The sequence below is a fragment of the Dendrobates tinctorius genome, unplaced genomic scaffold (assembly GCF_039654945.1).
Source record: "Dendrobates tinctorius isolate UK_male_01 unplaced genomic scaffold, ASM3965494v1 ptg000251l, whole genome shotgun sequence".
Lineage (NCBI taxonomy): Eukaryota > Metazoa > Chordata > Amphibia > Anura > Dendrobatidae > Dendrobates > Dendrobates tinctorius.
Window position 1 is genome coordinate 4,429,821 of NW_027361918.1, and position 14,164 is coordinate 4,443,984.

A 14,164-nucleotide genomic window follows, 5' to 3' on the forward strand; every position below is an offset into this window, starting at 1 on the left:
ATGACTTATTGTCAGCGAATATCCATACATTGCAGCGGCTGCCTGCACGCTTGAGATGGAAGCCAGGTCGGGGTGGCAGAAAATCCTTGGAAAAGATGGCGGAAGAATATTTCCCAAGGAACGGCCTCTCCTGGCCACACACCCGCAACCCCCTCCGTAATCTCTCTAAGTACCTAATCTTGACTAACTTTTGCCAAGTATTTGCAGAGCACGTGTTTGATCTGCTAAACTGTAAGCTGACAGGTGCCCGGATGTGACCGAGGAGGCTGCTGGCTGTTTTGTATTTTTAATGTTGCTTTGTAAAGTCGATTTTCCAGACTGGATTTTCACCCTGTAAAATACAGATTTAATTAGATGTTTGTTGTGTCCTCTACTATAAAGTCTGGTCCTGATGACGGCACCCTCAGAAGGAAGGTGCCATCAACAGAACATGCACATCTTGACCTTATAAATTCACTGTATGACTTTTAATGTATGGTGAGGGTGGCAACTAGATGACTGAAAATTAGCGACGTCCTTCCTAAAAAGAAGTGCATGGACCCTGCCAGTACTGGGGTCTTCCAATAGATAAATGTCCAAAAATGGGATATGTAGACCTGGAGAAGAGTGAGTGAAACTAAAATCACAGTTATTAGTATTAAGATAGGCGATGAAGTCCGGCATGTCTGCTATGCAGCCCAAAAATTACAAAAAGAAGTCCATATTGGGACTGAATGGATCTACCTGTGGCAAAACATTTTTGTATCCCCGGTCACAACATCATGGATATGAAATTACTGGTATTGAAAAGTAACTTCACATCTCAGAGAGAGAGAAGAGTCTGGGAGTACAAGCTCATGATGACCTTTGACACACTCAGTGCAGGAATGAATGTGTCGCATGGATTTATGACTTTTTACATCAATTAAGGAATTTGCTCCTAAGACCTTCTGGGGTCATCACAACACAGAACCAGACCCCAATCAGAGGGCAATAAAACATCCGGACTCCTTATCTATGAACTGTTCCAATATTTATGTTTATCCCTCTCCCATAATGATAGTTCCGCTTCACGTCACTTGTCTTATCTATTGCGTTATTTCTGTGCTGTTTTGTGTATAAATATGTGACTCTTCAGATGTTGTATTAGTCAATGCCTGATGAAGATACCTGAGGTGTCTAGAAAGCTGCAATGTGTCACCATCTTTTCAGTTAGCCATTAAAAGGTATCAACCACTGAGGACGCTCAATTCTGAATATTTTTCCATATTGGGACTGACCATATTAAAAATGCACTTCTAAAGGGCCTGTCACACTAAGCGATATCGCTAGCAATATCGCTATAACGTCACAGGTTTTGTGACGTTATAGCGATATTGCTAGCGACATCGCTATGTCTGATACTTACCTCCGACCGCTCCCCCGCTGATTATCGCTGATCGCGCGGGAACGTCCTGGGCCGTTTCTCATCGTCGGCTTCCTGCTGGGCTTCCTGTGGCGCCGACGAGCGACGCGTGGACGCGGGTGGGAGGACGTCAGGATCGCCTAGTGTGACAGGTAAGTAGCGACCCCCGACCCCAGCGATGTCGCTGGTGAGATCTGCCTGTGTGGCAGCTCACTAGCGACCACTTAGCGATGCACCAGCAATCCTGACCGCATCATATCGCTGGTCGGGATCGCTGGTGCATCGCTAAGTGTGACCTTTACTCATGGTTGTGTCAGGCCACCTCCCTTCTGTGATTTTGGTGACCACCAGGATTCGGTATCTCCTGGTTCCAGTTCTATCAGACCTCTTACTACAAGTAAACATGGCGAGCTCTTACTTTTGACTTCTATCTAGATTCCTCTATCCTGCAGACTTCTGTGTCTTCACCCTCCACCAAACGCCTCTGTCTTGCCCTCACTCAGAATAACCCTCCCTGTCCTGCTCCTGACTCCTTTGTCCTAATTGTTCCAGATTCTGAGGTCCTCACTCTCCTCCTGACCGCTCTGTCCTGTACTCCCCCAGAATGCTCCATCCTATACTCCTATGGTTTCTCCACCAGGCCCCTTAGTTTCTCCTCCAAAGCCACCTGGCTACTTATTTTTTCCTGCCCTATTCTTTAATCCTCCACCATCAGGCATCAGGCCAGGAGAACAGGGAACTTTCCTGGAACAAGCCTGATTTTGGGGTGAGGGTCATTAAAGAGGAGCTAAATTCAGTGTCCTAAATGAATTAGGTCTAAATACAACTTTCCAGCAGGGATGACCTGTTTCCTCGTGGACACGATCTGATGCAACAGAGGATGCGAAGAAAGCCACCAGAGATTTCCAGAATTCTGTATAAAGTGGTATTTATACTCATCCCCATAATGAAAGGACAAAGGTCGAGGAGCAGAATCTTTACATCTTGTATCAGACAATAAGTTAATGATTTCATCACGGAAGATGGACAACACCTGATCAGAGACAGTGACACGTCTTCGGCAGTATAAGGCATCTCCTTGTGGTCATGCTGTGAAGGGTCACAACACAATCAGCGAGCTCAGGCCTTCTCCCTTAAAATAACGGAATCCCCAGTAAGTATTAACCCTGATTTTTCCCTTTCTTCCACTATTTTACATTCATTGCTAGGTCTTATAGGTAGCACGGTGACAGAACATCACCTACTTGCACTTTTATTGACCTACGGAAGGTGTTCTGTCACCTTCGAGAACAGGCTGGTTGCAGGGTTTACTGGAGGTCTGTATATTTTGAGGGGGAATGCTCTTTAATTTCAAGTATTTGATCATGAGAGTTACATAGTCTTTAATTCTCCTCATCTATTTTTTCATCCTCTTCTTCTCCTGGCATCTCCACTGCTTCTACCTCAGTGGGGACCTCCTCCACCACATCCTCATCATGGACCACATCAGTGTCCTCCTGACTGCTTATGGCCTCTGCAGATGGAGGGGCCGGGTTATTGGATGGGTCTGGGTGTATGTTGAGGACCTCTGCTGCTTCCTGGTTCAGTTCTGGTTTCTCAGAGTCCTCTTTATTAGAGAGGTCGCTGTCCCCAGGACCATGCAGCTCTTCAGCTGGGACTCCCATAGGAGGAGGAATCACAACGTGAGCAGAATACTGGCTCTCCCCCTGCTTATAGACGACAGAATTCACCAGTTCTTCGGCACTGAGGAGTCCGTCCAGGTTCACATCTTGTTTCTCCAACACATCATCGACCACAGAAATAACCTAAGGAAGGAGCAAGAACTTATTTGACTCAGTCCAAGTAATTAACCCGCTCTGCACTTAGTCATTACTAGAGTCATTACTTGACATGACTCTTTTTCCTAAAAGGGGATAGGAAACCATCTTCAAATACCTTGTTAGGAAAGCTCTGGACCCGGATTAGCAAGGAAGGAGACGGGGCCGATTCAAAGATGACATGGATGGACCAGTAATCTGATTAAGAACTGTGACATGTCACGATTCTGTTGGGAATGTGAGAGCGTCATACTGTGTGGGGGGCTGTAAGGTCAATCACACTGTATGAGGCTGTGGGGTACATCATACTGTGTGGGGGCTGATGAGACATCACACTGTGTGTGGCTGTTTGGTCCATCATACTGTGTTTCGATGGGGACATCATACTGTGTGGGGATTGTGGGGGCATTACACAGTGTGGGAAGCTGTAACAACATACAGTGGGGAGGCTAAGGAGTCCATCATAATGTGTGGTGGCCGTGGGAACATCATACTGTGTAGGGGCTGTGGAGACATTATACTGTGTGGAAACTATAGGACCATAATACCGTGTGGGGTCAGTGGAACTATCATTCTGTGTTGGCTCAAGGTTATCATACGGTGTGGAGGCTGGAGGGACATCATACTGTATGGGGGTCAGTGAAATTATCATATTGGGTGGGGCTGTGTGGTCCATCATAATGTGTGGAATTTATAGGAACATAATACTGTGTGGAGTCAGTGGAACGATCTTTTTGTGTGGAGGGCTGTGGAGTGAAAGTCATTATACTGTATGGAGCAATGTGGTCCATCATACTGTGTGGAAGCTGTCGGGACATGAATACTGTGTAGGGGATGTGGGGGCAAGACATCATACTGTGTGAGGAGCTGTGAGTCAATCATACTGTGTGTTTGAAGCTGCGGGGGCATCATAACGTGTGGTGGCTGTGGGCCCATTATACTGTGTGATGGCTGTAGGGGTATCATACTATGTGGGAGTTGTGGGGGCATCATACTGTGTGTGGGAGCTTTGGGACCATTATACTGTGTGGGAGCTGTAGGGGTATCATACTATGTGGGAGTTGTGGGGGCATCATATTGTGTGTGGGAGCTGTAGGGGTATCATACTATGTGGGAGTTGTGGGGGCATCATATTGTGTGTGGGAGCTGTAGGGGTATCATACTGTGTGAGAGCTGTGGGACCATTATACTGAGTGAAGGCTGTTATGGCATCATAATGTGTGTTGGCTGTAGGTTTACCATATTGTGTGTGGGAGCTGTGGGGCCATCATACTGTGTGGGAGCTGTGGGGGCATCATATTGTGTGTGGGAGCAGAGGGGAACCATCACGCTGGGTTGGGAGGCTTTGGGACCACCATACTGTGTATGGGCTAGGGGACATCATACTGTGTGGTGAGCTGTGGAGGCATAATACTGTATGGAGGAAACTTCGGGGGCTTCACACTGTGTGGCAGCTTTATACTTTGTTGGGAGGATCTGTAGTATGTCATACTGTGTGAGGAGGATCTGTAGGGGCCATCATACTGTGTGAGGAGGATCTGTAGGGGCCATCATGCTGTGTGAGGAGGATCTGTAGGGGCCATCATGCTGTGTGGGGGATAATGAGAACTAGAGGGCATCACACTGCGAGGGCTTGCTGTGGGATTGTCATTAGCTACTAACAGCTAAATCAAATGGTCATTACTCCATGCTAATTCTCCTGGATCTCTCTGCAGCTTTCGACACTGTGGATCATCAGCTCCTCCTCACTATGCTCCGCTCCATCGGCCTCAAGGACACCGTTCTCTCCTGGTTCTCCTCCTATCTCTCCGACCGCTCCTTTACTGTATCTTTTGCCGGTTCCTCCTCCTCTCATCTTCCCCTTATTGTTGGGGTTCCTCAAGGATCGGTTCTAGGCCCCCTCCTCTTCTCCTTGTACACTGCCCCTATTGGTCAAACAATCAGTAGATTTGGTTTCCAGTACCATCTCTATGCTGATGACACCCAATTATACGCTTCTTCTCCTGACATCACGCCAGCCTTTCTAGAAAACACCGGCGATTGTCTAAACGCTGTGTCTAACATCATGTCCTCACTATATCTGAAACTGAACCAGTCAAAGACTGAACTCCTGGTGTTTCCTCCCTCTACTAATGTACCTATACCCGACATTGCCATTTCCGTGTGTGGTTCCACTATTACTCCCCAGCAACAGGCCCGCTGTCTTGGGGTCATACTTGAGTCCGAGCTTTCCTTTGCCCCCCACATTCGATCACTGGCTCGCTCTTGTCATCTGCACCTCAAAAACATTTCTAGAATTCGACCTTTTCTTACTTTTGATTCCTCAAAAACTCTTACTGTTTCTCTTATTCATTCTCGTCTCGACTATTGTAACTCTCTTCTAATCGGTCTCCCTCTTACCAAACTCTCCCTTCTCCAATCTGTCTTGAATGCTGCAGCCAGGATCATATTCCTCACCAATCGTTACACCGATGCCTCTACCTTGTGCCAGTCATTACACTGGCTACCCATCCACTCCAGAATTCAGTATAAACTTATTACCCTCACCCACAAAGCCCTCCATGGCTCAGCTCCACCCTACATCTCCTCCCTTGTTTCAGTATACCACCCTACCCGCGCCCTCCGTTCTGCTGATGACCTGAGGTTAGCATCCTCACTAATCAGAACCTCCCACTCCCGTCTCCAAGACTTTACACGTGCTGTGCCAATTCTTTGGAATGCACTTCCCAGGTCAATACGATTAGTCCCCAATCCCCACACTTTTAAGCTTGCCCTGAAAACTCATTTATTCAGACTGGCCTATCGCCTCAACACATTAACCTAACCTATCCCTGTGTGGCAGAGCCAAAAGTTTTACCATAACCAGGTTCCCCGCATCATGTTCCCACATGCTTTATGCATCCATTAGCCCTCTGCGTCTGTACTGTTACACACTTAACATTATGGCTGGTCCATACAATCAGGGCAACTGTTACCACCCACCTTTCGTGTCTCCCTCTTTCCTCATAGACTGTAAGCTTGTGAGCAGGGCCCTCACTCCTCTTGGTATCTGTTATGATCTATGTGATTATTGTTATGCTGTAATGTCTATTGTCTGTACAAGTCCCCTCTGAAATGTAAAGTGCTGCGGAATATGTCGGCGCTATAGAAATAAAATTTATTATTATTATTATGTGTGTGTAGGATGCATTTTGTGGGAGATTTCACTGTTGAATATTAGGGTGAGTTCACACTAGGCATTTTTTCAGCGTTTTTTTTTTTCTGCTGTAAAACTTGATCTCTTGGTAGGAAAGAAGCTGCAGAATAAAGGTTTTCCATGATTTTCTTGCATTTTTTGCTGCAGTTTTGCCATGCTAGATTTGTCTCTTGTGTGATAAAATTTAGTGCTGAAGAAAAAAATCCTTTTTATAGAATCAGGTTTTGGCACAAAAAAAAGCAGCAAAAACCTGACACCTGCATTTTTGGTGCATGTTTTCAGCGTTTTTACACCACCAATTCAAGTCAATGGGTGAAAAACGCTGAAACCGCTGAAAGAAGCGACATTCTCCATTGTGCAAAAAAAACATGCAAAGCACAAAATCCTGAAGACAAAAACCCAATATGTGTGCAGGAGATTTCTGAAATCTCAGACTTTGCTGGTAATGCCGCTGAAAATTTGCATAAAAAATGCATAGTGTGAACTTAGCCTTATACTGTTTTTTGGGATCATTTTTGCAGCCATTATTGTATGGAGGCTATAAAAAGGTATCGTAGAGAACACTACATGTGTACATGCCAGAATACATTTCCTTCTCCCTGTGCTTAAAGTTGCGAGAAATGCTGCTAATGTACTGTGCCTGCGTGCCCTTCCACCACTGACTCCACAAAATATTATTTTTTTGGGGGAGCCTATATGGACTTTTGCTAAGGGTCTCCATGATTTCTATGTACACCCCTGACAACTGACAACTTCCCAGGAGAAGACTTCCCAGCCAATTCATCTGAAGGTCAGAAAGTTCAATGCTCGTCAAAATTAAAAAAAAAAAATCCAAGAGCTACAGCTCAGACTCTAAAGGCCTCCGTTCATATGTTAAATGTTCAAGTTCATTGGCAATACAATTAGAAAAAGACCAAACAAGTCTGACTTGTGTGGGAAGGTTGTCAGGAGAAAGCCTCTGTTCAAAAGAACATGGCAGTGGCCTCCATTCACACACTGCATCTGGACAAACCACAAGACTTCTGGATAATGTCTTTGGGGCAGATGAGACCACAGTGGAGATATGGGCCTTAATGTCTTGCACCACATCTGCTGAAAACCAAACCCAGCATCTCAGCAAAGACAGTCAGTTTGGTGGGGGAGGAGGTAGATTTGGGCTCGATGTGTGTCCTCAGGACCCGGGTACCTTCTGATCACTGAGTCGCTTATGAATCCTACTCCTTGAGTCAGATGTGAGGCTGCCGATCCAAAACCCAAACCTGGGCCATGTCACAGGGCGACGATCACCAGCAGCAAATCTCCATCAGAAAGGATGAAAAAGAAAAGTATTGTGGTCCAGACCTCAGCCCAGCAGAATGGCCGTGGCCGGACCGTAAGAGACTGGTGCAGAAACAACCGACCACAACGAGCTGAAGAGCGACGAGACTGAGCGTCACCCAGAAAATGGCTACTGCTGCTAAAAGGCTCCTACAAGCTGCCGATTCATGGGGTGTACTTACTTATCACACTCTGCTCCTGCATTTTGGCTTAGTACTTGGTAGATTATTAATGACCTGGCGTAATCTGTCTTGTTTTTCACTTGAGGTTGTATTGACCTCAATTCAAGATCTAAAGCATAAGATGTTTTACTATTATGTACTGATAGGTAAAACCTTGGAGTTCAGGGGTGTACTCAGTTTTTCTCATGAATGCCAGGCCGCTATGTTAAGCCCAACTTCTATATGGTGGAGACATTTACCGACTCTTCAGCTGCTTTCTCCTGCATTCCTTTTGTCAAGATCCCGTATATCATCTGCATGAGCTCCAGACCATCCAGAAGACCACTCTTGTCATAGTCATGGAGAACAAAGAGATGTAAGATGGCTGAGAAAAGAAGAAAAAGAAAATGATCAGAGACTACAACTAAACCAAGGACCATATCAACAGACACCTGGACAACATAAGATGACAACGATCAGGTACTACAACCAAACCAAGGACCATATCAACAGACACCTGGACAACATAGGATGACAACGATCAGGTACTACAACCAAACCAAGGACCATATCAACAGACATCTGGACAACATAGGATGACAACGATCAGGTACTACAACCAAACCAAGGACCATATCAACGGACACCTGGACAACATAGGATGACAACGATCACGGACTACAACCAAACCAAGGACCATATCAACAGACACCTGGACAACATAGGATGACAACGATTAGGTACTACAGCCAAACCAAGGACCATATCAGCAGACACCTGGACAACATAGGATGACAACGATCACGGACTACAACCAAACCAAGGACCATATCGACAGACACCTGGACAACATAGGATTATAAAGATCAGGGACTACAACCAAACCAAGAACCATATCAACGGACACCTGGACAACATAGGATGACAAAGATCATGGACTACAACCAAATCAAGGACCATATCAACGGACACCTGGACAACATAGGATTATAAAGATCAGGGACTACAACCAAACCAAGAACCATATCAACGGACACCTGGACAACATAGGATGACAAAGATCATGGACTACAACCAAATCAAGGACCATATCAACGGACACTTGGACAACATAGGATTATAAAGATCAGGGACTACAACCAAACCAAGAACCATATCAACGGACACTTGGACAACATAGGATGACAACGATCAGGGACTACAACCAAACCAAGGACCATATCAACGGACACCGATACAACATAGGATTATAAAGATCAGGGACTACAACCAAATCAAGGACCATATTAACGGACACCTGGACAACATAGGATGACAATGATCAGGGACTACAAGCAAACCAAGGACCATATGAACAGACATATGGACAACATAGGAGATCCCGTATATAAGGAGAGCTGTGGATGAGAACAATATCAGGGACTCTGATAATGGAGGAGACCCTGTATATCAGGAGAGCGGTGGATGAGGACAATGTCATGGGACTCTGGTAATGGAGGAGACCCCATATATCAGGAGAGCAGAGGATTAGGACAATATTAGGGACTCCGGTAATGGAGGAGACCCCGTATACCAGGAGAGCGGAGGATGAGGGCAATGTCAGGAACTCTGGTAATGGAGGAGACCCCGTATATCAGGAGAGCGGAGGATGAGGACAATGTCAGGGACTCTGGTAATGGAGGAGACCCCGTATATCAGGAGAGCGGAGGATGAGGACAATGTCAGGAACTCTGGTAATGGCGGAGACGCCGTATATCAGGAGAGCGGAGGATGAGGACAATATCAGGAACTCTGGTAATGGAGGAGACCCCGTGTATCAGGAGAGCGGAGGATGAGGACAATGTCAGGGACTCTGGTAATGGAGGAGACCCCATATATCAGGAGAGTGGAGGATGAGGACAATATCAGGGACTCTGGTAATGGAGGAGACCCCGTATATCAGGAGAGCGGAGGATGAGGACAATATCAGGGACTCTGGTAATGGAGGAGACCCCATATATCAGGAGAGTGGAGGATGAGGACAATATCAGGGACTCTGGTAATGGAGGAGACCCCATATATCATCTGACGAGGGATGTGATGGAAATCCCTCGTATTCTCACCTGTCTCTCGGCTCATATTTGAGCCATTTTCTCCCAAGGGATCTTTCTCCTGTAGATATCCGTGCAAAATGCTGAGAAGAGAAAATGTACATAGTATATAAAAAGTCTGCACACCCCTGTAATGCTGGGATTTTGTCATGTGAAAGATCATATGAAGAACAATCATTTCAGGAATTTTTCTCCTTCAATGTCACCCAAAATCTGAACAAATCCCCTGAGAAACAAAGAGAAATATGATAATTGTGAGGGGAAGTAAAAATAACAAAATGGCAATAATGCGGTTGCATAAGTGTGCATATTCCCTTATAACTGGGGTTGTGGTTGTGTTCAGAGTCAGACTATCACATTTTCCCTCACAGTCAGCGCTCAGCCATTGTCATGTACAGTGATTCTGATTAGCCCCAGACAAAGTGTCGCTGCTCTAGGAGGATTTTCCTGGCATTTTCTGATCTGTAAAAAGCTGACAACACAGCAAAGGATCTCAGTGTGGAAAGTTGTCAGTCATGAGAAGGGACAAGAACATTTCCCAGACATCAGATCCACCAGGGACACCGTGAAGACATCACCAAGAAGGGGCTGAAATCTGGCACCACAGCGACATCACCAAGGTCTGGACGTAACTTCAAAAACTTATGAAAAGACAAGAAGACAATATCCCTGGAGGCAGCAAGAGATGACAGCAACATTAGAGGAGCTGCAGGAATCTCTGTCCAGTCCTGGTTGTGTTCGGCTTGTGACCAGTATTCTCCATATCTGCGGCCTGTGGGGTCGGGGAGAAGACAGAGCCTTTTCTTACATATAAATCCTCCGGGCCGGCGATGTTCTGCCAGAGTCTCGAGAAGCAGAAACGCGATCTGTATGATGAGGGCGAGGAGGACCTCTGTGGCCGTAATTCCAGAAGACACAAAGCTGACACCGATCATGACCAGAAGACCACTATCCCCACAGTGAGGCATGGTGGTGGCAGTATTGTGGTCTCGGCTGGTTTTCGGAAGCTGGATCTGGGGCTTTAGCCAAAGGGGAGGGGATTATGGACAGAACAAATATCAGACAATTTTACATTAGCACCTTCCGGCCTCATCTAAAAAGCTGAAGATGAGGAGGAATTTCACCTCTAGGCTACAACGACCCTAAGCAACCTCAAAATCGCCAAGAGAACAGTGTCACCAGAAGAAGTTGGAAGTTATGGAGAGGCCGAGCCCAGACCTGAACCATGGGGTAATCTGTGGCGACCTGAAGAGGGCGCTGTAGACAGGGGAGGTCCCACAATCTGTGGTGACCTGAAGAGGGCGCTGGACACAAGAGATGCCCCAGCAATTTGTGGTGACCTGAAGAGGACGCCGTACACAGGAGAGGCCCCACAATCTGTGGTGACCTGAAGAAGGCGCTGTACGCTGGAGATGCCCCCGAAATCTGTGGTGACCTGAAGAAGGCGTTATACACCGGAGATGTCCCCGCAATCTGTGGTGACCTGAAGAGGGCACCATACACAGGAGATGTCCCCACAATCTGTGGTGTCCTGAAGAGGGCGCCGTACACAGGAGATTTCCCCGCAATCTGTGGTGTCCTGAAGAGGGCGCTGTACACAGGAGATGTCCCTGCAATCTGTGGTGTCCTGAAGAGGGCGCCGTACACAGATGTCCCCGCAATCTGTGGTGTCCTGAAGAGGGCGCCGTACACAGGAGATGTCCCCGCAATCTGTGGTGTCCTGAAGATGGCGCCGTACACAGGAGATGTCCCCGCAATCTGTGGTGTCCTGAAGAGGGCGCCGTACACAGGAGATGTCCCCACAATCTGTGGTGACCTGAAGAGAGCGCTGTACACAGGAGATGTCCCCGCAATCTGTGGTGGCCTGAAGAGGGCACCGTACACAGGAGAGGTCCCCGCAATCTGTGGTGACCTGAAGAGAGCGCCATACACAGGAGATGTCCCCGCAATCTGTGGTGACCTGAACAGGGAGCTGTACACAGATATCCCCGCAATCTGTTGTGTCCTGAAGAGGACGCCGTTCACAGGAGATGTCCCTGCAATCTGTGGTGACCTGAAGAAGGCGCTGTACACAGGAGATGTCCCCGCAATCTGTGGTGACCTGAAGAGGGCGCTGTACACAGATGTCCCTGCAATCTGTGGTGACCTGAACAGGGAGCTGTACACAGATGTCCCCGCAATCTGTTGTGTCCTGAAGAGGACGCCGTACACAGGAGATGTCCCTGCAATCTGTGGTGACCTGAAGAAGGCGCCGTACACAGGAGATGTCCCCGCAATCTGTAGTGACCTGAAGAGGGCGCTGTACACAGGAGATGTCCCTGCAATCTGTGGTGACCTGAAGAGGACACTGTACACAGGAGATGTCCCCGCAATCTGTGGTGTCCTGGAGAGGACGCCGTACTGTGGTGTCCTGGAGAGGACGCTGTATTGTGAATTCGCTTTCTGGCCTACCTCTGGTTACTAGTGAATGTAGTGGAGCTGGTTATATTGACAGAGGGGTCGCGAGTTCTCTTTCCGGGCTCCCTCTGGTGGTTACTGGAGGTAATGGAGCTGATCTAATTAACAGAGGCCTGCCACCTGATAATGAGGAGGATGACTGGAGATCTGGAGTTTCTGACTGTATTTAAAGGGGTTTTCCGGGCTTTTCACATAATCTCAGTACATATCTGGGCTGCAGAATTATGACAATAGGTAATTTACTTTCTGTCACTAGTTTGCACGGTTTTCTAGATTTCTGAACAGGACGTCCAAGGGGGGGTGTTATGGCATTGAAATGAGAACTAGTCGTAACCTCCTACTTTACTCCAAACATGCCCTCTGTACCAAGAACCCCACCCTCCATAGCTACAGGCCCTCCCCGTCCACATGAAGCAGCCCTCCTCACACAGTAACAAATCCTTCCCCTCTAGCAGCCAAACTGCAGAGAGCAGCTGCTCCTCCCCCAGACACACGCTGAAAAGTGTTCTATGGAAGGCACGCTGTCTGGGTGTTATGTTTGACACCAATCTCTCCTTCACATCCCATATACAATCGCTTGCCCACTCTTGCCGCCTACACCTAAAGAACATCTCCAGAATTCGCCCTTTTCTCATCATGGAAACAACAAAAACCCTCACTGTAGCATTGATCCACTCCCGCCTGGATTACTACAATGCTCTATTAATTGGCCTCCCCGCTACTCGACTATTCCCTCTCCCGTCCATACTTAATGCAGCAGCCAGGGTCATCTACCTGGTTAATTGGTACTCGGACGCGTCCGCTCTTCGCCAGTCCTTACATTGGCTGCCCATTCATTATAGGATCCAATTCAAAGTACTTGCTCTCACCCACAAAGCTCTCCACAGTGCGGCACCCCCCTACATCACCTCCCTCATTTCTGTCTATCAGGCCTAGCCGACCGCTGCGCTCTGCAAAAGACTTTCGACTAACCTCTGCACTAATCCGCACCTCCCACTCCCGACTCCAAGACTTTTCCTGCGCTGCCCCAATCCTCTGGAATGCTCTACCCCAAGAAATTAGGACTATCCACAATTTGCACAGTTTTAGGCGCTCTCTCAAAACACATCTATTCAGAGCGGCCTATCACGTTCACTAATCACTCATTCTATGTGCAAGTGTGAGTATGTAGCCCATTCACTATCTCTGTCCCCCACCTTCTCAAGATGGCTGGACCATCACTGTAAATGCACCATTGTATATACACACCTGTCCTCTGTATCTCCCCACCTCATTGTAGAGTGTAAGCTCTCACCAGCAGGGGCGGCTTATTTTACTTTAATTATTGTATTGATAACGTTGTTACTTATGACTTGTGTTTTGAAACTGTTAAACTGTAAAGCGCTGCGGAATATGTTGGCGCTATATACAGATTATTATTATTATTATTATGGAAAGAGAAACTAGTGAGGAGGGAAAATCGTCCTGTATTCTGGGCCACTCCATGATTACAATACATAACTCATTATCAGTGATTCCTTCCCTCACTGTCCCAGGCTGCTGGCAGCAGTGAGAACAGACTGTGTGATGGCCAGTGATGGGGATCTGCAGCTTCTAATCTGCACAGGGGATGGCCGTCACTGATGTAATCTGTTGTGTGACAAAGCCTCTGCTGTGTGAATGCTCTGTGTCACTGATGTCTTCACACAGCAGCAGATTTGGTGCAGTGTATGTGTGAGCACTGTGTCTCTGATGACACAAAT

At 47.2% G+C, this 14,164-nt stretch overlaps 1 protein-coding gene across 1 annotated transcript in view; it reads right to left on the bottom strand.

Annotated features, from left to right (window-relative positions):
* Nucleotides 1–2,295: 2,295 nt before the first annotated feature.
* Nucleotides 2,296–14,164, bottom strand: part of CGREF1 (cell growth regulator with EF-hand domain 1) — a 34,206-nt gene continuing 22,337 nt past the window's right edge. Inside the window, exons 4-6 of the mRNA XM_073557760.1 lie at nt 9,978–10,048; nt 8,136–8,260; nt 2,296–3,189 (exon numbers count right to left, since the gene is read on the bottom strand). Of these exons, the coding sequence (XP_073413861.1) occupies nt 2,767–3,189; nt 8,136–8,260; nt 9,978–10,048 (619 nt within the window). The 3' untranslated portion in view covers nt 2,296–2,766. The remainder of the gene's footprint in view (nt 3,190–8,135; nt 8,261–9,977; nt 10,049–14,164) is intronic.